This window comes from Homarus americanus, unplaced genomic scaffold (assembly GCF_018991925.1).
Source record: "Homarus americanus isolate GMGI-L3 unplaced genomic scaffold, GMGI_Hamer_2.0 scaffold59495, whole genome shotgun sequence".
NCBI lineage: Eukaryota > Metazoa > Arthropoda > Malacostraca > Decapoda > Nephropidae > Homarus > Homarus americanus.
Window position 1 is genome coordinate 2,215,695 of NW_024732415.1, and position 26,175 is coordinate 2,241,869.

General features: G+C 35.3%; 2 protein-coding genes across 12 annotated transcripts in view; one reads left to right on the forward strand and one right to left on the reverse strand.

The window, feature by feature from the left end:
- Nucleotides 1–19,061, reverse strand: LOC121868581 (integral membrane protein GPR137-like). 7 transcript variants are annotated; one of them, XM_042369342.1, is made up of 11 exons: nucleotides 18,925–19,038; nucleotides 16,696–16,736; nucleotides 15,408–15,605; nucleotides 15,005–15,221; nucleotides 14,105–14,148; nucleotides 12,239–12,345; nucleotides 10,912–11,099; nucleotides 10,273–10,395; nucleotides 8,906–9,022; nucleotides 7,743–7,858; nucleotides 1–3,430 (listed from the first exon to the last, which is right to left on the reverse strand). In XM_042369342.1, the coding sequence occupies exons 3-11, from the start codon at nucleotides 15,527–15,529 to the stop codon at nucleotides 3,256–3,258; spliced, it is 1,209 nt and encodes a 402-aa protein (XP_042225276.1). In that variant the 5' UTR covers nucleotides 15,530–15,605; nucleotides 16,696–16,736; nucleotides 18,925–19,038; the 3' UTR covers nucleotides 1–3,255. The 7 variants fall into 7 exon arrangements, with proteins under 7 accessions (XP_042225276.1, XP_042225274.1, XP_042225275.1 ...); XM_042369340.1 differs by lacking the exon at nucleotides 18,925–19,038 and adding an exon at nucleotides 18,185–18,297; XM_042369341.1 differs by lacking the exon at nucleotides 16,696–16,736 and having other exon boundaries at nucleotides 18,925–19,061.
- The window catches only part of LOC121868582 (E3 ubiquitin-protein ligase RNF181-like), a 9,536-nt gene continuing 1,984 nt past the window's right edge, over nucleotides 18,624–26,175 (forward strand). Inside the window, exons 1-5 of one of the 5 annotated variants that reach the window (XM_042369347.1) lie at nucleotides 18,624–18,661; nucleotides 21,072–21,183; nucleotides 22,354–22,462; nucleotides 24,566–24,675; nucleotides 24,909–24,983. In XM_042369347.1, coding sequence (XP_042225281.1) covers nucleotides 18,639–18,661; nucleotides 21,072–21,183; nucleotides 22,354–22,462; nucleotides 24,566–24,675; nucleotides 24,909–24,983 — 429 coding nt within the window. In that variant the 5' untranslated portion in view covers nucleotides 18,624–18,638. Of the gene's footprint in view, nucleotides 18,662–18,993; nucleotides 19,081–19,469; nucleotides 19,691–19,865; nucleotides 19,961–21,071; nucleotides 21,184–22,353; nucleotides 22,463–24,565; nucleotides 24,676–24,908; nucleotides 24,984–26,175 lie in introns of those variants that run through there. The other 4 variants (XM_042369350.1, XM_042369349.1, XM_042369348.1 and 1 more) reach the window with 4 other exon arrangements.

Genomic DNA, 26,175 nt, shown 5'->3' on the forward strand with positions numbered 1-26,175 from the left:
TAAATTTTATCCAATTTACTTTTTCATTTACAGCACAAGGGTAAAATATTCAGCAAAATGTTCAAATATCCACATCAACACTCTTTCACACATAAGTTAAATATACCTATACAGTATAAAAATATTATTCATAACATTTTCTTAATACTGTACTACTAGTATCCTTCACTTGTCACTACACATACAGTTTGTGTAGTTGCAAGAAATAAAAAAATTACAAAACATACACTGTATAGTACTTAACTGAACACAAATGCAGGTTATGTAGTTAACAAATTATGTATACTGATATAGCAATAATGTACAGAGTTCCTGAAATTTGTTCTTTGTGCTTCAGATAATCAAAATGTAGATGCATTTTATTACAACTGTACAGATGTACTGTAATGTATGGCTGATTCACCTCAGTGCATTTTAAATGTATTTCTACTGTAATCCATTGAAGGCACCATATTAGGATACTGTAACCCAGTGGAAATTACAGCATCTAATTTTGTAACCATACTAATGTTCTTGATGAAAAATTTGTATTTGAAAACCATAAATATTTTCTACCACACGTATGAGCACAAGCAGCTTACAGTCACATCTGGTGGGAGTGTTCACTTGAAAATACTGTATTCTTCAGAACCACATATAACTGCACTTCACTACTGTATACTGAAAATAAACTAAAAAATAAAGCAAATCCCACACAAACAAACCACATACTTAGGCTAATGACTGAGAATTATTCTTTGGGTAATTATCTATCTGTTTTAATAAAGCTCTTCTTAAATAGAGATGAGAGACTCAGTGTGTGGGGCATTATTTTCCTTTAAAATATTGTACGGTCAATGTGAAGCATATGCAACAAAAAATTTGAAATTTGAAAGAAAAAATAAATACATAATAATAATTTTCCTTGAATGTCCAGAAACCTCATCTGAAGACTGGCGGTATTCATTTCCTAATGAGGCGGCAGAATCTATAGGCACACTATTTTCGTCAGACTGCTGCTTGGTTGTAGTGCAGCACTTTTTGGTGAAATAAACATCTGTTTGCAACGTACCTTTGATTCATTGGCTCTCTCTATAGTCCAGTGACACATACCAAGGATTCCAGTCTCCCCACTCAGCCTCCATCACTGCACTTACTGTCTCCCTTTACAATACAATGCATTATCCAATTATTAATTTTAATTTCTGGAAATAAGTACAGTACTGTAATGTTTATTCCAAATGCATATGATTTCTTAAAGTAATCTACATTTAACTGATTTGATTTACTTACAGGTAACACTGACATCTGGATTATAATAAGACAGAAAGTCACATATTTTCCTCTACCATAAAAGAATACTGTAAATGTCTTCAATAAAAGGGTATCTTAAAACAAAATGCTTCCTCCTTCCTTGTAGGAGAAAAAGAACCATACGTTACACAGAAACTTATTAAAAAATATCTAACACATTTATATAAGTCATACCTATTTACTGTACAGTATCTGAATCCAATACAGTACAGTATTATTGACTACCAAGCAGGTGCCAGGTACCATAGTACTCCAGTACTATGCACTGATATAATCTTACTTCACATTTATCAATAAATTTACTGCTTACTGTGCTCCGATGTACACACACAACTTTGTATATTGAGAAGCACCTTTTTAGTTGTCAAACATGGATAACCCCAGAACCAAGAGTTCCACAGCTAAATGCATCAGATTCTATTGTAGCATGTCTGTACCAACATCCTCCAGTGTAGTGTATCAGATGCACAATATATTATTATTATTATTATTATTATTATTATTATTATTATTATTATTATTATCACTTATAGATGCAACACTCTTGGTATACATTCCTATATCTACAGTATGTGCAAAAAAAAAAAAAAAAAAGAGCAGAATTTTTAAGGAAGTATCTTAGGCCAATTCTACTGACTTTTCCTAGCCTGATATTAAAGTATTGGTAAAGATACTTGTTACATGTAAATCTGCTCTCAATGAGAGAAGTGTAAATGGTTAGGAAAAAAATGTAATCTTACACTACAAAACAAAATAACATTTTGCCACTTTAATTACCTGCAGTGATATCACAAACCCAATTTTTCAATAAAAATAAATAAATAGATATAATAAAATCCCACTTCAACCAGCAAAAATTGGACCTCATTCCCATATATATATATATATATATATATATATATATATATATATATATATATATATATATATATATATATATATATATATATATATATATATATATATATATATATATATATATATATATATACTGTATATATATTCATCTAAATACACCAGCCTTGATGAACTCCACGATACTACCCAGCTACATCACAACTGCATTTGTGTCATCATCTATGGTGTTAGAATAAAATATATGTACCTGTACATCATCTCTTATACTGTACTTAAAGCTGTGTAAGTCATCTAGCGAATGGGATGTACACCATGGATATAAAAGTATTGTCAACATTATTACTGAACTGTGAACTGGAAAAACATCCCTTTCCATTAAAAGAAAAAATTCTTTGGGTTTACAACTGAACAGTACATGTAAAGCTATTATTATACTGGCATTATATGACAAAGAAAATATATTAAGTTCTTTTAATGCCATATCACATTCTGTGTCTCTTCTTTCTTCAATACATTTAACACTTTTACCTGAACACATAGGTTATTATTATCAAACCCTGATCTTCCATGAGAAATTGATTTAATTAAAATTTCAACTTTATTCATCTACTCAGATTGAATAGTTTTCAAGCTGGGTAAATTTCTTCTAAAACTGTCAAATTTTTACTATCATTTCCAGTCTTCTTTACAAAACTGTATAACATTATGTTAAAAGAGATTCCCATCGCCTTACTAACAGCTGCTGTATACTTTGAGAATCCTGACGTCCAAAAGACATTGTCAGTGAATATTATTCAAGAATCACCAATAATTTCTTTTGTTGTCCAGGTTTCTGCCTAATACCTATGGAATGTATCTTAATCTCTTACTCTTATCTGTAAGATTATTTTTCCCCAATAATCAGTTGCCATTCTTCAATAACAGAGAAAACTGTCTCTTTCTAATGACTATAAATGCTCCTTGTCTCTTTCTAATGACTATAAATGCTCCTTGGTCATTAACTCTTACTTATACAGCAACAATATTACATGAGTATTATAAATAATACACATGTTGTCACTCAGTAGTATCAGATAATGTCAGCTCTAGGAAAGTGAGGACACATTACTGACTCTCAAGGTAGGGTCGGTAGCCCATGTAGCGGTAGAGAAAGCGGTGAGCAGGAGAGTGCGGTGTGTTCTGATGTGACCCGGTGCGGGAGGAGGGGTTGAGGGTGTCTCCGGCATTATTTTCGTTCACATTACTAAACCAAGTGTCTGAGGCCTGCTGAAATGAAATACTGTGTGGAGAAATGCAATGGTTAGTTTCAGCAACACTACAAGTACTGTACAGTACTGTACTCATATATCTAAGATAAAACTACAACTAAAGTTACATATTATACGAGAATCATCTACACAGATAACCTTTAAGAACTGCCAAATGATCATAGCTTGTACATACAGTATTCATATATCCAAGGAAACCTTAAGTGTAAAAATATACATATACAGTACTGTACTGTATATGTAAGTACAGTACAGTACAGTATAATAATATTGTTTTATTTTTCTGCTCTCTAAGACCTTTCTTCCATTAGAACACAGCAGCTTTATTCTAGAGGCAATAAAGACTATTCCTTTATTTTCTGTAAAATAGGAAAATATGAAGTCAAAACATTATTGCTGTACAGTACTCACCATCCCCAACCATAAACAGGCATGAATATTTCTTTCAGTATCTATTATTCACATCCAATATGGTGTTATATAACAATATGACACAGACATGGCATTTAAACTTACAGTACATATTATAATCACCACACACCTCAACACTTCCTGTACCCACACTCACAGTAAAGTCGTCTACACTTCCTACACCTCCCCCTTACATTAGTCATGTCTACACTTCCTGCACCTCCCCCTTAGATTAGTCATGTTTACAATTCCTGCACCTCCCCCTTACAGGAGTCATGTCTACACTTCCTACACCTCCCCCTTACATTTTTCATGTCTACACTTGTTCAAAATAACCTCACTCAATTACAATTACTTACTCTGGTCTGTCATTCAAATACTGTATTATTGTGAAGGATGTAATACAAGAGAACTTCTCCAATTCCAAGTAATCACTAAATAATTCGATAGAAGGCCCAAGGGGGAACTGAAATGGCTGTGGATAGAGAAGTCTGTGACACTATTCAGAGTGTATTCACTGGAGAAAGGGTAGGGAAGGGGGGGGGGTTGACTTAGGTGAGTGGTAATACTGTCAGTGGGTTGAAATCCATGTGTTTTGGGCCAGACTGTGGTCTTAAAACATGAAAAATATTAACTCCCATAGCCTACGAGTCTTCTTTTTCAGAATTTGTTACTTATTGGTATGTGTATGACAAAATAAAAACAGATGCAGAAATTATCAAGATTGTATGAGTAAATTTTTCCAATATTAGATAAATTAAAATTAAGTATTAGGAACAATATGAACTGGCCCAGATATCTGATGAATTGGGTCAGTTTAAGTGGCAGTTGATTCCTCCAGAAAACCCTACTTTAGTTAACCATTTACCTCTTTACAAGTAGCTAAGGTCAAATTACAGTAGAAACTGGTACTTTACTTCATATATTTCAGATTCTAAGCTATTATTCAATGATAGCTATTCTGCATTTGTCATTATCCTTCCTAATGCTACTCTCTCCCTTGTATGTACAGTACTTCCTCAGGTAAACAATTGTTTCCATACTCTTTTTTAATACTTCGCAACAAACAGGACAGTACAAGTATTACATGCATAAACATACACAGGTTCACAATTGTTTATTCACACACCTTTTTCTAGAGCAAAGGACAAACACAGTCTGGATATACTGTACTGTAAATATGCATTAGCTATGATCATAATATTCTTAGGGTCAAAATGCAAATTATAATGGGATACTATTAATGCTCACTGATAACCTGATAGATTTCATAACTTTGAGTCATTAAATCACCAATACTATAATGCTCTTATCTATGTAAATACACCACTTAAAAGAGTCCACCACCATCCTTATACCCAAGAGTGCTACAGGATGATTTTTTTATTCAAGAACCCTAAATACCGTAATTCCCATACACTAAACACTATATCATTTCAGTTAGGAACTAATATTTTCCATAAATGTCGCCTAATGCTACAGAAAGACGTGACATGATCCACACTATTGATTATCTTAAATGAAGTGTTGAAAGTGTCCACTGTTGTAGGCACAAATTTATTCATGGCAGCATGCTCTCCAACACAGAGTATAACATTTCTAGGGGAATATTGCTGACTGCCACTAATTACTTTTATTTCACCAAGGGTTTATAGCCAACACTATACCCTTCAAATACACCCCCCCCACCCCCCAAAAAAGTGGTGGTGTAAGATCTGGGGACCAAGGTGGCCATAATGACTTGGACACTAGACAACCACCAAAAAGTAGCTTATGTTCTTTCATGTTGTATCGCGGAGTGCGACTTGTGACACCATCACGCTGAAACCAGCCTCGGTTCATTTTGTCTTCAGTAAGATGCCAAAGAGACTCCTGGATAATGATGATGTAATGTTCTGAGCTTACTGTTTATGAGAAGAAATTTGGGCCAATAATTCTTTGCCAGTTTACAGCACACCAAACATAAATTTTTGCAGAAGGCAATGGCCTTTCGTGCATTGCATAAGGTTGTTCACTTAGCCACAAATAAGTGTTTTGTGAACGTACATACCCAGAAAGATGAAACCATACTTCATCTGTAGAAAACATAACATCCAAAATATTGTCTTGGTCTCTTACCAGCCTCTGAAGCCACTCACTCACAGTAGGCTTCACATTTCTCTGTCTGGCTCCAATAACTGATGCACTGCATAAATTTGGAAGGGATAAAGTTAGAGTGTCTTGACCATCTTCCTTACAATGGAATATGAACAGTGAGCTTGTTGTGCTAAATGTCTCAAGATAATTTTTTGAACTTGCTTCCATTCTTTCCTGCACTTCATCCACTTTCTCCAGTGTAACAATACTGTACTTGGGCGTGTTTAACTTTCACGCAGCCTGTTTCTCTAAACTGCTTCATCAGTTTCCATATAACTGATTTTGAAGGTTTAGTATGACCACCAAAGAGACTTTTAAATACAATTTGACATTCCTTAAAGGATGCATTCTTGATGTAATGTTCGACAAGAAACACGTTCTTTCACAGTGAGCGCCATGGCATGACCGAGTGAAGACCACTGATGGGTCACATGATAACTGATAACTTTCAGGGTCATGTTTCCTCTTTCTGTAACAATAGGCTACATTTACACAAAGCATCAAGCTACCATCAGATATAGTTTTTAGTGTATGGGAATTATTTAGAGTTCTCGGATAAAAAATCACTCTACTGTATTAAGTCCCATACAAGTCTTCAAACACCACAGTATAATACAACCCAAACATGGGAAAACAAGAATTAGTTAAAAAGCCTCATGATATGAATATAAAACATGGACAATACAGTAATATGACAACTAAATTACAACCAGTCAACCAAAAAACTCTCCCAAAATCTGATAAAAAATTTATACTATGGTAATCATCCACAAAATTCAAACACTGTCCATGAATTCAACACAACAGTATTCCAGTTTTCCACATGGATTTCTATTCATATTTACCAGCAAAACTCTGAAATATTTCTATCTACCTTCACCAAAATCACAGCTATTTATTGGATGTACCCCAGACAGTGGAACCTTGGTAATTAGAGCCTAACTGTTTGTTTTAGTAAGGTGTCCTTTATAGTATAGAAGAATTATGAAAACAATTTTAAGTTTAACAACAAAGATGCATATGCTGTACTGTACATGCAAATATGATGTTCACAATAAGTGTTCTCAACATAAATATAGGTCATGCAAAATAATGATGTGTTGGTCATTGTAAGAATTTGTTGTCTTGTGATGAAATAGTGTACGTACAGTAAATCCATGAACTGTATATCAGGTTTGGTGTTGTAAAGCATAAAGATTTTTTTCCATTCATATAGGCAGTGATAGGATAGGGTTGCTACTCACAGAATATTTTGAGTCCCAAATCACCACTGTGCACCTAATTAACAATGCTTTTCTATAAGAATAGGGTCAGGAATACTGTATAGGAACAGGGAAACCCCTCAGTATCATAACCAAATAACAGACTACTAACCATTGCCTAGCATATGAGAGAGATAAGAACAAACTATGATCTACATATAACAGTTTGTTATTTTAGTGTGATTATGTGTAAATATTTTTTATATTGGATGGGGCCCATCCTGTTCTTATCCACACGAGTGCCCTTGACTTTGAGTGAGGATTGGGCGAGTGAAACCATGACTGCACCTGGGGAAATGAGCGGGCACGGTAGTTGTATCAGCACAGTAGTTTATTCCAAATGCTTCCAGACTGGCTTTTCCGGCAAATTAAAAAAAAAATCTCGAAATACCTAGAAAAATTAAAGTCATAAAATAACCCGAGGCTACTAAACACGATGAATCCTTATTCTCCACACTGATGACAGAGAGAGAGAGAGAGAAAACATTTATAAATGGTACTGTACTGTACATACTGTGGGTGGAGGTAGTGGTGAGGGTAGTAGTGATTGAACGACCCATCATCCTCACTCTCACTCGCTCTGTTACCAGACCGGGACATTGGTTCCAATATGGGTGGATACGACAAAAGCTGAGGAAGACAAAAAGTAGATTAATAGAAATAATGAGATATTTCACAACAGTTTACTTAACTTCATGGTAACTGAAATACCCCAAGTTAACAACTACTGACTTAAGACTCTCTGGAACTCATCAGGTCCATGGGTACTTATAATTAGCATTACACTATACCCTCATTAATTTGGATCATTATTATTTGGATTTTGGCTTAATTCGTATGTTTTTTCAAATATGAATGAAACGATTTTAATTCGGAATGAATCTGCAATAAGCAAGCAGTTCCGAAAAGTCGATTACTGTATTATTTTAAGAATATATTCAGAAATAGATTAAGATGAATGAATTACAGGAATAGAATATGAATTATATTAAGATACAGTACAAAACTACGTTTGGGGGCATAGTCGGGGATACGAGGTGGCGGGTGGCAGAGGAGGGAGGAGAGAACAACGTACCTCCTGCGCCCATCAGTCAACGATCCCTTTATAACGACAGTACAGTATGCAATTTCACCATAATTCTCACACTATTTCAGCTCATTTGGTGTCGGTTAATAAAACATTATGGAAAAATAATTAATTTTACTACGAAAATCATACTCAATCCCATATGAGCTATTGCACAAATAGTATATTCTCAGTCTCTTGTTTACAGAGCGATAACAGCTGATCGGACCTGCTCTCCCTAATAATGTTGCCAGCACTCATCATCTCTCACAAACCATTGTTATCACTGCTCAAGAGGGTTGGTGCTTACCACAGGATCTGTCTTGATTACTTAGTAAATAATATTGTAACATTTATTATTACTAAATAAATATAATTGTCGTATCATCCCTAGTTTTTCCCTTTCCCAGTAAGTCGAGCTTTCACTACCGAATTTGGACCTAACATTAAGAGAGAAAGGGTGTCAAAATTATTTCATCACTAAACCGAATTAACGTTAAGTGAATTAACACTACACATGGGACCAGTATAAGAAAGTGTAATGAAGCCCTTCAGTTCAGGACAGGTAAGGCAGATTAATGTGAGACATCAACCCATTCTACAGTACTTACCACTGGCTTCTTGACTCTAAAGAAGACGACGGAGGCAAGTGTTGGGAGGTACTCCCACAGGAATTGGACAGTAATGAAGGTGTAGTAGCCATATTCACTATCACTCAATAGGTCCACCTGCAGATACCCAATATTAATAACAATATGCTAATTTATCCATAATTTTAACACAAAACATTATCATTGTTACTGTTTGAATAACTCACAATCATAAAAGAAATAATGTACAGTATTTTCTGCCATATCCCTAACTTAGCAGGAAGAAATATTTGAGATTCTCAAGCAGCAGCTTCCCCTAAGTGTTACCTGAGATCTTCTGCCTTATATCCTTAAATTACTCAGCATTAGATTAATGGAACTGGGCAATAACAAAGACAAGAATTGGAAATACAATATGTACTGTAATGAACTGAACACTCAGCAGAGTAGACAATTGATTTTTTTTTTGTGAGAAGATATAGCATCAGGCGATGCCATGCAGCACAAACTGGTGGTGGCTTATTTCATTATTTTTATGCGTTATTTTGTTTCATTTGACTGATTTATTCTTATTTGTTTATACTGTATATGTTTATATTATAATACAAATTTTAATAGCATAGAAAAATATAGAATCTTCAAAACAGAATACTGTACTGTACAGTATGTCATTATCATAATTATTCAAATTAATAGTCTCCATGTTACAGAAACAGATATAACATGCTAACTGAATCAATTTCCTTCTATCTAAAAAAAAAATGGTCTTCCTATCTTATTCAAAACTTATTTTATCAATAAAAATGGCATATAAAAACTTCTGAGCAATAGTGAGGGTGGCAGCCACCTTGGTCCCCAACCCTGAATGTTAACTTGTTGGTAGTTTTCTTTATCTAACAATTTATGATAATATATATATTTCATTCTGGGGTCAAGTGAGGGAGTTTTGGTTTCAGTCCAGTACTGTAAGGGCATCCTCAGGATCTAGGGTTAACCTTCAGCATGTAAGATGCAGGGTGAGGTTTGAAGACATTTTTGGGGCCTCTTATTAGATGGAAAATATGGTAGATGCCTGCAAAAGATACTCAAGTGTTCTTAAGGATTCCTGTGAAGTTGTACTTTTTGGAGTAATTAAAGATCTGCAACCTTTTGCTTTTTCAAATACTGGATTATTTTGGCCATATATGAGTTGACAATAACTTCACCAGTAGACTACAAAAGACTGGTACTGAATTTGTGTAGTGTGCAGTATAAGCTTTTATACTGTAATTGATGAAGAGAAGAAATAAATCACCTTTTCTTTAAAGATATATCCATTCAACAAAAATACTTGTAAGAAGTAAAGGCAAATATTAAAAAGAAAAGAAAAAAGAAGTAAAGTGTATTACCTGGTCAGTGTCATAAACCCAGCCAACATTAGGCACAAGAGCCAGGATATTGGCAACAGTTCTGCACAGGTAGAGGGTCACTAAGAGGATGCCCACACTACGAGCCCCAGCCTGGGTCATATCCTGAAGACAATGGATATATGATTCTATTACCACAACAAGCACAAAACAAAGGTACACATACGCAAAGACATATGTCTCTACAGCATACACCCAAACAATATTCTCATCTTGTCCCTATCACTTAATAAGCATCACTTATCTTTACACAACACTAGCAATCTATATACATATGATAAAAGCTCATTTTGTCTAGGCTCAAAACTCTCATTAGAAAAATCTTTAAAATCTGCTTAGAATTTGGATCTTGAGTCTCTAACACTAACACGGGATACAGGCAGGTGTGACAGTGATTAGAGAGGTTTGTACATGTAGCAATACAATCTGTAAGTACATGTAAACAAAACTGAAGCAACTACACATTCTAGGTACAATAATAAACATAGCATCTATGAATGGAAACACCTCACTGTCAGCATTTAAATATTGAAAAAAGGTGAATAAACTTCAAAATGTATTGTTACTTGTTGATCACTAATGAAGCTAAATTATTCAGGGGCTTACATATAAGCCACAAACCTCAGTCTCCAGAAGAAGCCGCACTTCGGCAGTTTTTGCCACTTGCACAATCAGGTACGCTAGAGCGGCTGCCATGGCAATAAACATCAGCCCATTGATGAAAACCCGGATGTAAATGACATATGGCACAGTTCCTGGAAGTTTGGCAACAAGGAGCTTCGGACTTGGAATAATACTATCTGTCAAGGCTGGAGGAAAATTTTTGAATTAACAAAGCAAACACTGTAACAGGTACACTAAAGATTGATTCAACAACCAAGAAGAATTATTATTTGGATCTAACAAAAGGGGAGATGGATATACAGTCAAGAACACTTAAATAGAGAGAGAAACAGGTGATGTGCTCACTGTGGAAGAGGATAATTTACAAGCGAGAGGAAAAGATAAAAGGACAAGATAGTTCATGGAGCGCAATAGAGCATACCAGACTGAGGCCCACCATACACACAAACCGTCATGGGAGGGACGCAACTGATAACAAGTGACTGGAAGTGACTAAAAAGCAGGGTGAAGGAATAAGATGACAAACTGAGCCGTGAAGAGGATTACTGACAGACAAAAACTGGTCTGTTCCTAGGAGAGGGTGACAGACTGGCTGTATCCAGGAGGAAATTGGAGTACAGTATTGCAGGACAGTCTGGCAATACAAAGGAGGAAGATAATAGCTTAAGAGAGACAAAACTGACATACTGGACAAGAAAAATTAATGAGTATGCCACACTGACTCCTGGAGACATTAATATACCGACAAATAGCTGGCTCACAGAGGGTGAAAGTCTGACAGACAAATTGAATCGCTGTCAGGATGAAAAATTTACAGACCTGGGGAATCATGGAGGATGGCAGACTGACTGACGGGTTACATCATGACGAGGGTGAGTGATACATATACATTGTACTGGATTATGGAGAAAATAACAGATTGAGAATTTAGAAAGAGACAGAACAAAGTTATAGCATTACGAAAACTTATACAAATAATTAGCACACAGGTGAAGGTTAACTACAAACAAGATATATATATTTCACAACACAAACAATAAAATAGTCTCTTAAAAACTCAATTCAACAACACACGACATAACTGTACTATATGATTCTCCACAGGCTCTTAAATCAAATACTGTACTATACTGTATATCCTTAATACAAAAGTAGTGTACTTTGTTCCTGTCATCCATAATGTTGTGGTATGTGCTTATAAATTACTTTAAATTTCTATCAATGCACGTCTCTATTGTTTTCATCATTTCAGCACTATTAGTAGTTTAACTAATACAATCACATCTCTCTACACCAAGATAGCGACAAAACAGACTTACTGTACCTGGCATCTGATGTTCTGCTTCCTTGATAAGGATAGCACATGTTAGGTTGGTCACAAATACCACAATGTTTGCCACCACCACCCCTGCTGTGTGGCCTGATAAGCTCCTGTAAAACCAAAATGAAGACTTTTCATCTCTCGGTGTGGTGTTAGTTGAAACAGGTAAAAGGTAATAACCAAAATGACATGTGAGGAATCAGTGAATGAGTGTAGCAAGAATAGACATTTTAGGAATGGGAAGTGACCACTATTCACAGAGAAGCATTTGAAAGTACAATCATCATCTTGGTGTAAAAGATAAAGATATACTGCATTTTGATAAATATAAGCTGCACTTTTTTCCCTTAAAATATATGGCAAAAGTGGGTTAATACTATCAGATACACATTTTAGTAACGCCTCAAAAATACTCGTAAGTATTACCGTTATTCCTTGTGTGCTCTAGCACCACCTCTAACCAGTCCCCACCACCATTACTGCCTCACCCTATGTCAAAATTACCATCAATACCACCATTACTATCACCCGTGAGTTTGTTTACAAGAATGAAGTTCAGTGAACCACACCTATGATGTCCAAAACCCTCACGGTAATAATAAAATATTAAATAATTTACTGAAATTAACTTCACTACAAGTATAAATGTTTATTCTTCATAATAAAAAGAGATCATTATTTGTATGATCTGGGAAGTGAACAGTTATAGGCAGTTACAATTAGTCTAATATCTTATTTTTATGTAATTGTTGTTGACTTTCCAAATACATACAGTACATTAAATAACACATTATCAAGCCACTATGAAAGTTTTCCAAATTCAGATACAGTACTGTATATGAAAGAAAAATCTTGATTGTGTGTGTGAGAGGCAATGGTGGTATAAGGTACACATTCTGTTAATGGTAATATACTGTACACTGTTGCTCTATGGTAACTTAGTGATACTCAGATATATCAAGTTATGAATCACACTCTTAAGTCAATGGATACATATGAGTCAATTATGATACTGTATCAGATTTTTCGTCTAAAAATATATCGCAAATGGCAACTCCACTTCGGTAAAGTGGGAGGAAGTCCATGAGTTAGTCACACGACATACAGACGCCATCATGGCTCACGCCACTCACGCTTGTCAACGTTTGGGGGAGACACGATCTACATTGCTTCCAGCACTTCACAACTTTTATGATGCTTACGGGAATATAAAATAAAAATTTTCCTTCAACATGCCCCCCAAAGAAAAGCTTATCCTATTCAGTAAAGGAGAAGTTGCTGACAGTTAAGCTTGCAGCTGAAAACTCCAACAGAGCTGCCACTAGGAAGTTTGACACTGATGAAAGCAACATGTGTACAGTACTGTACAAAAACGAGTTGATGTACTAAAACAATTGCAGATGTTACAGTATCCTCTTACTAGTTTTTCATATTTTATACTTTATCACAGTCAACTTTCCAAAAGAATTCACAGCATATCCTCAGATAGACTGAGCGTTCACCAACAAAGTGATAACATACAGTATTTCTTTTCTGTGACATCATCGCTACTGACTGTATCTCCTCGCTCACTGGTGCTGTTGTTAGGTAGAGTATTGTAGTTGCGTTACACCAATTAACTATTTTAATGTGAGCTTATGTACAGCAATCAATATCCTATACAGTACATTACAGTACGTAAGTACTGTATTTCTGGTGTTATGAACTTGGGGGTGTGGCTTAGAACTGAAGGCTTAAATTCTGTCCAAAACTTATCCCGCGGCTTAGAATTGGGGGAGGCTTATATTCATCAAAATACAGTATGTGAGATCCACTGTAAATCTCAAAATATATATAAGTATTGATACTCATAACTTTTATAACATGTACCTCCATCTTGTTGGTTGGTATCGGTCTTCAGTGCTTCGCACAATCTGTAAATAACAATTACTGTACTTAAAATCTCACTTAAACTTTTTGTGCTACACAAATTTACTGAAAGTTTAGTTATGCTTATGTGTATTTTGCTCAGCCATAATGACAAAGTACCAAAGTTTTCTTTATACCGTGCTTAACAAGTCTCCACAATCCAAATCCTCTATTAATCCTAAACCAGACAGAATGATTAAGCTAAATCCTTTTAGCTTTATACACAGTTGATACACTTTGGTCAGACTGAGTTAACAGCAACTCATCAGGTGTAGCACATCCCTAAGTAGCTCAAACTATTCTTGTCATTTCGTTTACTTCAAGAACCAGAACCCCTCTATTTCATGACCTATTGACTGAGCATCTTCTCTCCTTATTCACCTTCAAAAACTATGAATATCTTTGCAAGCATGTGAATATTGTAAGATCAATATTTTAATGTACATTTCCATTATGAAATAACGATAACAGCTGAAATTGACAGCCTAAACACTTCCCCTTACTCTGCAGAGCTTACCTCATGCTTGATAAAATAAAACTATGAAAGTACAGTAAATTCACATAATTCTGTACAGTACTGGTATATATTATAAAGCTAGCGTGAAACTGCTTTATCCTACGTGTATTACTACATAAAATAAACAATATACTGTATTATCCCAAGATTATCTACAATATGGACATGTACAGATGAATATACTGTATAAGTCAAGAGTCAATTGTTGAAATTACTCTTTCAAAAAACTTATTGTTGAGTGTCAGACTTTACTTACACAATAGATACTGTATTAAATCTATATATTCAGCATGAAACTGTCCCCAGAGAGGAACAAACCATGAAACAAGCAAAAAAACACAAACCTGTGAGAAATAAGAGACAAGAAGACAAAGGACACAAAACTGCAAGTACACCGGCATTGAGAAGAGGATAAAGTACGAGGCAGTTCCCACATGACGAGAGAGCTCAGGGATGGTCTCTTGTATATTGTTATGCTCCAGGTAACAATAGTAGGAGAAGAGAGTCACCCGCAGCCCAGCCCACATGGCACACGTGTACAGTAAGAAAGTTCTGTAGCACCTGAGAACAATGATTCATGTTAGATGTACAGTATTGGAGGTACAATACAAGCATAAAGTCACCTCAAATGCAACAGTTCATATAAATTCTACAAATGTCATCAAGATAATAATTACTGAATGTGTTGGAAAAAAAAAAGGTACAATAAAATATAATCTAAGAAAAAAAAAAAGAACATATGCGCACCATCTTTTGTGGCCATAAACGAGGACTAGTATGAGTTGGATGTAGATGTAGAAGAACAGTGCCAGGTAGAGCAGTGTGGCTGATACAGTCAGGGGTTCACGAATTGCTAGCGAGGCCACCATCTTGCTTGTACTTAGATGTGCAGCACTTACTTAAAATTACAATGGATTTCTTCTTAAGTCATCATGATCACTGTACCTTGAATGAAATGAGATTGATATTAGTTCAATATGCAGGTGTTAATTTACAGTACATTACTATATTGTATACTTAGTACTTAAAAAATTGTAGCTAACTCAAACACTTATTCAATAACAAACTAATTTTGTCAGAAGTTTTACACACACAAACAAAACAATAAGCACTATTTATAAAGGAAACATGGACTTAGATAACATTTCATCATGAAGGACTTTATCAAAGGAATTCCAAGTAAAGGTAGAGGAGACCATTAGCACCAGACATAACTTATGGAATTGAACCAAAATTTCAGGAGACTCTATTTACATGATACTGAACACAAAAATGGAAGCGAGAACATACAGAACCAATAAGAACCTAACCTAACCTAACCTAACCCCACTTCACTTCCTCACCTGCACATTGTCATTTTGATTTTCTTAGTTACTACAGATATATCCAAACATCAACTCTAGAAAAGATGAACAAATTCAATCCAACAAAAACCGTACTAAACATGCCCAATGATATTGTTGTTTGTTTCTTGACGATGTGAATAAAGACATGGTCGCCACGGGATATCCAATAACGACATAATTTTTTTTTATTTTTTTTATGGGGATTAGCCCATACGGACACAGGTCACTGACCCACATCGGGGCCTGGGGGGCGAAAATGTAATAATAAATAATAATAATAATAATAATAATAATAATAATAATAATAATAATAATAATAATAATAATAATAATAATAATAATAAAGAACCATAAAGAAATAAAATAAAAATGGATCAAGAGTGTGAAACAATATATATGTATGTTGTGTTGTCAATGTCAAGAGAAACAATTGAGACCCTGCAATTGTGTGTAAATGAGGCAAAAAGTCAGATCAGCAACCTGGGACTTGGTCACAATTTTCGTGATGCCCTTTGGCAGCAGGGTCTACCATTAGACAACACATTATGCTTCCAATATCTTCCCAGGCGGTAGTACCTCCCTGTTTGGTAGCTGCCTATCTACCTACTACCTTATGGTAATTATTCTATTTCTTCACCTACAAAGAACAAAGGAATGTGAAATTACTGCCATATGATCAGTGTTCTTACCCCATTATTTGCCTCTTCCTTCATGCTTATGATCGAATAGGCTAAAAAGAAAGAAAGAAAAAAATATTACAGCATTATCGCTTAAGACTTTATTACTTAGTATCATCCAAACAACATCTCCTGAAAAATTGGTACAATTCCATAAAGTCCTTCTGGTGCTTACGGTCTCCTCCACCTTTACCAAATTTCTAAGATCTGCTCCAACATCAGTGATTCCTTTGCTAATAATGCACAAACACAATGGGGATCTCTCAGCTAACTAGAATTAACCTAACCTGATATATCATGACCTAACCTAACCTGTTCTATCCTGACATAACCTAACCTGTTCTATCCTGACATAACCTACTCTAACCTAACTTGTTCTATCCTGACCTAACCGACTCTAACATAACCTGTTCTATCCTGATATAACCTACTCTAACCTAACCTATTCAATCCTGACATAACCTACTCTAACCTAACCTAACCTGTTCTATCCTGACCTAACCTAACCAAACTGGGGAGCTATCAACCACAAATACTGTACATGTAAATAACAAGTTGAAAGCTCAGACAGAGTGAGTTGCCATGACTCCTACAATGGAATGTTTTAAGAGTCAAGTTATCTCATTGAGTCTGTTTCCTTTGCTATCATACAACCATTTGTCTCAATGAAATCAGGTATTATTTTAGTTTCTGTCATCATGGGAATCTTAGGAATTTAACTATTTGATTCAGTAGTTTAGGATTTGGTTAGGTCAAGGGAGGGTGTGGGGGGTAAAGACCCACAGTTAGGTTAGATATAGTAGTTCCTAGGTTCTGTGGTTAGGTTAGGTTTGGTTACATTAGGTTAGGTTGGTTATTGGTTAGATTTGGTAAGACCTTCATATCTGTCGGTAATCACTAGTTTTTGCGATTTTCTCCCACCCAAAACTGTTGGATAAGGGGAGAGGAGGTATCTAAAAAACTAGTGACCTCCGATAGGAATGAAAGTCAAATAATTCAAAACACACCAAAAACAGTCTGAAAAACATAGCTTGTATATCTACATAGAGGAATGACCGAAACTAAAATGTTACCGTGAATCAAATTAATACGTACTGTGGCCTCTTCTCTACCAGTAATCGGTAAAGAAATACCATATTTATTTTCTAGAGTGATTGGTATGACTTGTTGGGACATGAATTACATCTTCTACATATTTTGCTAGTTCCTTCATCGACTAGCATTCTCTGTATCCTAAAACTAGCAGTTAATAGCAGAGATTCCATGAAAATAAAAACACCATTAAAGATGTTGAATGATTTAAGACATTTCCCCACAATTCTGACAATACAGTTAATAATGCGCAATAAAATCTATGACCAACGACCTGAACCAAGAATATACAGACAACAAGAATGACAAGTCCCAACGTTACCAAGCAATATTTTTATTCCATCATGTCTCTAATATAGTTATACTTTGATTTTCATGCCCCTGGTACACTTAAACGGACCATAATTACCTATGTAACTTCTTTATCTTATCAAAATAGGTCACACTCAACACAGGGGGAAAAGAAGTACCAAGTCCTTGCTGGTATGGCGGGCACTCAACGATTTGTTTATCACTGATGCTCATTTATTACTAGTTACAGCTGATCACTACCCTTTAAATAAATAGATAAGGAAGATAGTCAGTAAAATCACCATACAATTTCACGTTGATTTAAAACGCACATAGGCACAATGTACACTGACATCACAGGTATACAATCCCAAAACAATACAAAAAATTTACAGTATGCAGTGCAAACAGATCAATATACTGTATATTTAGTAATACCGTCATATAAGTTTGGTTCATAATGCTCACAGTGTTTGTACACGTTTATAGTCAACAGTATATCAGCATAACAGTTTACCTGGGCAGATTATAAACTAAGTATCGTACATTCCGAAACTTTAAGATATAAATTTATGAACACAGTGGAATGGTGTAGGTAATTATAATTATTTTATCAAAATCTACCTAAGTCTCCGTGTTTGTATTAGTCAGTGAAGTGTTATAAATAGGATTTTAGGATGTGTACAAATCTTTAATTTATCGTGGTCTTTAGTTTTGTTGTATATCTGCTTGTGATTTCGGATGCAGTTTTATTGTGTAATATATTTTAATGTTTTGTTATTCATTCACATTTTAGGCTTATGACGTGGGATTACATTCCATCTACCTTCCTTCGTGTACTGTACATCAAGGCATTACCATTAATCCGAGGCACTAAAAAATCTGGTGTAATAGTCCCACAGCAAGTACTTATCAGTACTATTGCCTCGGTTGTTCCATTATCAGGGACCTGTTGTTAGTTGTTGCTACAGGGTGGTACCTGCAGGCTGGTGGACTGATCTGAATCGAAGATAAGTACGTGGGCTTCATTACCTGCGCGTCGTGTTTTAATTGGTCAGCGCACTATCAATTAAAGTGGTATATATACACCTTCCATGAGGCACTCAGCATATACATGTGTATTATAACACACTTTATAGAGACAAATTAACAGAAGTAATGTTTTAAACTGGTCTCTTTTTTCATGAAGATTTACAAAGTGATGATATAATACAGCATTTCACATTTCGATTTAAAATTGGAGCGTCGCCGAGCAGCCGAACCCAATTTAAGACAGGCTAAAAGCCGGAGTTGTTACTGGCTAAACATACCGGAATGCATTAACTCCAAGAAATTTAATTCTTAGATTATTTTGATTAGTTAGGTTATATGCAAGTAGATCCTATGTAACCAAATTATTAGTTTTAGTCGAAATATTTCAGAGAAAATATAGCATTGCAATAACGTTAATGTCAAATTAAGCCAGCGTATACATGGGGTTATAATACAAAAAAAAAGAAGCCATGAAACTCTCCTTCAGGGTGGACACCAACAACACACGTCACTAAGTACAGTATTTCATCATCCAGTTGGGTGTCAGTGTATGTAATCATAGGTCAGCTGAGGACGGTAGTCGGGACACAAGGTGGGGCATTAATTTCATTACTTTCCTTTATATACATGTATAGAAAAATTTAGAGGCTATGTATCCTTCTGGTATTTTAACAAAGCAATAATTGAGGATATTTTAAAAGTGCTCTTATCTTATTCTGGTATTCTTAAATGATATCGTACCCAATATGATGGAGGGCCATTTATTTAGGACTAGTATTTGGTTGAAGATCAAAGAGACGGTCACCATTTCATTTCTAGATATTTGTCTATGTGATGGTTACGTATCTGAGGAATTTGATTGGTAAATTTGCATTGTCACGCCGTTCACTTTTAGCAAGTAAAAAATATATTTCTCTAGTGTATTTGTGTGTGTTTAGACCGAATATGACCTTCATTTTTGGCAGAAATTAGCAGTTTTTTTGCGAATTTTTTTTCGTTTGACGTTTTCCGAAAAAAAAGTGGCTAAGCGACTAAAAAATACACAAAAAACAATAGAAAAACAAAAACCTAACCTAACTGACTCTCACCATATGATGGAATCACCATTTCTTACCTTATTGGCCTGGTTCTTGTTCGTCGTTGCATTCTGGGATTCTTAAACAACGCCACATATGTTGGTCTTTGTGATATTTACATTCAGTCTTGCTCTTAGTACACTTTACTGAGGTTGGAAGAACACCATGCGATCGAAAAAATGCTATAGTTTCTACGTTTTTTTTTCCAAAAACTCGCAATCAGCTCCATATACTTTAAGTGACATCCATCGCAGACTTCCATGGTCGGAACTGAACTTGAATTTCAAAATATGAGACCCAAAATAAAACTCGATTTTGATTGGGCTAAATATACACGGAATTAAATCCAAAAACCATTTTAATTCGTTCCAAAAGCAAACGCATTTTTGATTGGCCGCATGACGTGTACGTTTACGCATGCGCGTCATGATTTATGAAGGAGACGCGAGAGACACGCAGTGTTGGGTGAGAGGCAGATGATAATGGCGGGAGATTAAAGGAAGAAAATAAAAAAATTTGGGAAAAGCTATCTCCGTTTTTATACACAATAATGAACCTGAATACATCAAGAAAACTTGAGTGGACATAACCACACATTACAAAAGCAAGAGCTAATAAAGAAAAAGAAGACACACTTTCAGTCAATGAGCAGGTGACAAATGGAATAATCTGGATCAGTATGTAGTTCAAGCAACATCCGTTAACCAGTTTAAGAACCGCCTTGATAGTCAACGCGTAGATGTGGGCCTAGCCTGGCAATAAATTACGACAGGGATAATCTTCACCAAGATACAGTACTACTGTACTTATTACTTTAATATGCTTGTCAAATACTTCACCTGATTAAAAGCCTCTGATAAGTTCTGTGTATTACTAAACTATAATTGTGTCTTTCAGAGTTATGTCGTCATACTTTGATGAGCACGACTGCCAGCCCTTACGGGCTGGACAACTTCCTGACCACTTCTTACACATGGCTCGGCTCCTGCTGCATGGTGGCTACTGGCAGGTGAGGCATAAATTTTATCCTAGCATTCAAATGAAAGTAACTGTTCCTTTATTTTCTAAACATAATAATTAAAATTACGTGTACTGTACGTGTATTGATTGCTTGAATCTTTCTTTGTAAAAGTTCTTATTTTATAATTAATTGTACAGTACTGTACAATATGGTAAAACTTTCCATTGTATAAAGACATTTGGTAGGTCAGGAAAAGTCTTATTTTAGAAACAATATATAAAGCAAAACTTCCCTTTGTCTGTATAGCCAGCCGTCAGCTCATGTAAAAGATGGCAAGTAAAAACATTGCAAATGAAGTTTGTACAGCATACAGTATTTAAATTATTATATTATGCTATCTTTTGGGGCATTTTTCCAGTACCCTTTACAGTACAGAGAACTATTTGTGATGGAATTTTAACATAATTTAAAATTGAAAAATTATAAACAATAAAAGACCTCCACTCACTCCAGCTTACAGGTAACTCCTCCTGCTACTGGCCTAGATAATTGTTAAGTCCAAAATGGAACAAGATTCCTATAAATCAACTTTAATCAAGCTACATGTTCATTATTGTGTCCTACAGAGAGATAAATAGTTATAAACAAGTAAATTAAACATTAAAGCTAAAGTACTCACCTGATTTATTAAGAGGGGATAGTGTAGAGTTGTCTGTGTTGTTGATTGCAAGGTACATGTTCACTCCCACCCTGTCCATGAACCTGTTATTGATATATACAGTACAGTATCTAATATAAATTCTTTGACTAGCTACTTTGATTCTAATTTTATCATATTCTGTCTCTATTAGAGGGAAGGGTAGGAGGATATATATATATATATATATATATATATATATATATATATATATATATATATATATATATATATATATATATATATATATATATATATATGCATGCAATAACTTAAGAAAAGTGTAATGACTGAACCAAGCTACATAGCACTGAGAATTCTTATATATTTAACAAGTTTCCAAACTTATAGGCCTCTTGGACTTTGCTGTGGCAGAGGACCTGGCTAGCTGTAGTGACAAACACTTGTTTTAAAAGAAAAATGAGTACTACAGTATAAGCATTGTCCCTCTCATCATCTCCAGAAATGTACATTTTAATACATGTTACTTGCCCTTGTCATAATTAGCTGTTTTTTGTCAGGATATGCAGGTAGAATTTACACAACTTTTTGGGTTTGGAGAAAGGCCACCTCCTCCAACTTCAAAAGAATTTATTGATCAACTGACGACCTCAACTGTGTCTCAACGAGGTAAGTGAGTTAGTAAATGCTTGTAAAGTACAGGTATTGTGAACATTGGAATACTTATACAATATAATACATTCATAAATTACTCTTTAAAATTTTTGTTATCATGATGTGGGAGTCATGTGTGCAGTGAGCAACAAAATTATCTTCCCAGTTTTGTCTGATATTTATTAAAGCTGGGAATATGTAATCAAAGATTTACCTCCACTACATATGAACAGTTGATGTGCCTGACTGGGTAGCATGATTCATCAGATATGAGAAGCCCTCTTTGTATGGAACATGAAGCACATCATGGTTCAAAACATCTCAAAGTGGATAATGTGGTAAATTATATATGTCACAGTAATGATAAATGTACAACAGGGATACCCTGGAAACTCAGGATGAGTCCTCTCCAGGCCCACCAACTGTTGAAAAGTTTCCTAGAGAATGTGTCAAAAAGCTTGAGTAAAATGCAAAGCATTCGTCCAAAACTGGGAAGATAGTTTTGTTACTCACTATACTGTACTTGTTGTCATCCATCTGAATTACAAACAAAATGGGGGGTGGGGGGGAAGTGCACACAAAAGCGGATATGTAGACAAAAGTACATTTGGGGTTCACACTATTTCAATAAACAATGGTAAATGGTATATACAGTATATATATTATGAGCATGTGAGATACAAGTTTTTACTGCCCCATCTTTGAAAGTGAACAACTACACATCCATAGTACAGTACTGCTGTACAGCCCTTCTGTCAGTGGGATGTTTCCCTCTACCTGAAACACACCTAACACATGCTTCTCTCCCATTAAAAAATATGACCCACATAATAACAGTATAATACTGTTATTGTGTGCTTTTCCAAATTTATACTGTAAATGGCACAAATTCCTTCCTTTTCTTCAGAAACTTTTTACTCATGTTCCCCAATGCAAAACTTCAGTCACACATCCTCTTCTGAACCTACACTGGTCCTCCCCAATACCTGTACTTTCTTGTATGAGCCACAGGTCTCTCAATATTGACTTTACTACTGTGTGCACTATCTCAGGCATATTTAACAGATTTATTCCTCTATACATTACTGTAGTTTTATCACCATATCTTGTATAAAGGGGAACAATATATGCTTCTTGTTATTCCCTTATTACTCTTCCTTGTCATGTATAACCTATACACTTGTCATCAATGCCACCATTTTTCTTTTCTTTCTCACCATGTCTGCAGTGATTCCATCCTTGCCTAGTTCCTTACCATTCAAATACTGTATGTGCTTGAATCCTTCCTGTCCTAAACAAGAGGTCTCTGCTTCTCTCTCGTGCTATATTCAGTAGTTCAAAATCTTTCCCATATCTCCCTTTTTCTGCCTGTATTATCCATTGTTCTCAGTTTTAACTTCTATCTACAGTGTACATCTGATCTCTCAGCTTCATACTATTAACTTCCCTCCAATACAACTTTCTGTTCTCTTATGAATATCCTTCTCTTTAAACTACTTACCGGGTATCCCTCATTATCAATCCTCTCTCTCTCTGCTTAAAATATTTATCACTTCCCCTTATCTATTCATTCCTGGCACATATAAATCTCCTATCGCCTTCACTTTATTCCTCAGTTTTATGCTTTCAGTAGTTATTCCGACCTTCTGCAAGTCTCTTTTTGTTCTGCACTTTTCTCATTTCCTTGCACACATACATTAAAAATGAATTCAACCCTCACAATCGTATAGGGCTGATTCCCTTATATTCTGTCACTTTATCTCGACATTTCATCATGCAAGAATTCTTTCATACCCTCTTTGACTTACCCTTTCAAATAGCCCTGACTTTACATCCCTCACTAGTCTTGTCCTCATCAGAATTCTTTACCATTCAACTTTATTTTGTTTGAAGCCAGGACACTCATTACTTCAGTCACTTTATTTTTTCATTCTCATTACATTGTTGCACCGTGAAACACCCCAGTCTACTCTGCTCTTACTAATTTAAGTAACCAAACCTTGGGGTTATTTGTACATTGTGCAGGCAGTGGGATTGCTGTATCCCTTCTTAGTGGTGTATGTATAGACATTTATCTGCTGGAGGTCTATAGTGTGGTACTATTATTATTACCCACAGGAGGCCAGTGCCCAGTGTGCCTCAAAGAATGGACTGAGGGAGAAGAAATGAAGGAATTACCATGTAAACACAAGTTCCATCCAGCTTGCATATTACCATGGCTAGAGAAGGTAAGATTAAACTGAGGAAATTGACTTTTTGTGTGTGGCATTCACCCAATTTATACACACCTAAGTTATGTATTGTCATTGTTTCATATCCATGGTGAATTATAATACTGCACCTTTCAGAAAACACACTACAGTACCTTTCTTGGTGGAATAACATGCAAGTCACCTAGTTCAGACTTACTGTAAGTCATACAGTGTAATTCTGAGGACAACTCCGTTATATTTCTTTTCAGACTAACTCATGCCCTATGTGCCGTTATGAGTTGCCTACAGATGACGAGGATTATGAGGAGTACAGGAGGCAGAAGGTAAGAATTATAGGCATTCCTCCTTGCCATTTCTAAATTTTTACAGGAATAGGAACTTTATAAAGAAGCCCCATCATTTTTCTTTTGCTGTCAGGAAGCATCTTTTCAAGTAAAGAAAGTTGTGTAGACTGGGACTTAACAAGGAAGACTTTATGTCTACAATGAAGCCATACTAAACATGATAAGCAGTGGCATTAGGAACATTTCCCATTAAGGGGGCTCCAACCTACCCAATTTGTTCTCATATTATTGAATTAGTTCCACTTCATCTTTCTTATCTGCCCCAGTTTTTGTAAATCAAATAAATTAGTCATAGTGCAGAATTCAGAATGATTCTGAAAGTGATGTGCTGAGCAGAGAACAATGAAATGGCCAGGCTAAGAGCCAAAAAAGTGCATCTCCTTGATGATAGAGGATAATTTACAGCCAATGATAATTATAGCTCAAGAACGTATCTACCACCAAGCCTTGCTCATATCTATATACAGTACTCTCAATTTCAAGCTGCCATTTTCCGAACATAACTTATCATTCAGGGGTGGAAAGGGTCCCTAGGTCCCCTCTACTTGGCCTTTGGAGACCTGTTGATAGAAAATGAGTTCCAGAAACCATCTCTTTTCCTTTCATGTTGTGTGAAAAGAAGGGAGGTCAAGTCATGAAATATATTTATTAGACAAGGGCTTGAGTTAAAGAAGCATAATGAAAATACAGTCAATTCTTTTTTATTAAATTGTTCCTGTTGTTAAAATATTCAGGGGAATACACACTGCTTAATATTACTCTTCCAATTTTCAGGTCTTTATAGAATTAGGTAATTTTGTGCATGGTCTACATAAATATGTTCAGCAACACGAGTCATGGTTCAAAACTCTCACAACACTGTTATGAATAAATGAAATACACTGTGATTCATAAGAAATCAGCACAAGCCGCAAGAAAATGTGTGGGAAATGTAAGTCAATGTTATATCCTGGCTCCTTTAAACACAAAAGGGAGACTGGTTTGGTGACCTTGGAGCATAGTCGACAAAGTTGCCAGATCGTGCTGACTGCCAAATGTGCGTCTAGCGTTCATACACAAGAAATATATATATATTTTTTTATCAATTCATAAGCAAATTTGCATATGAAAACCTTAAAGCTATATTATATATCAAACGTAATTTTGCGTATGAAAATGCCAAGTGTTAATT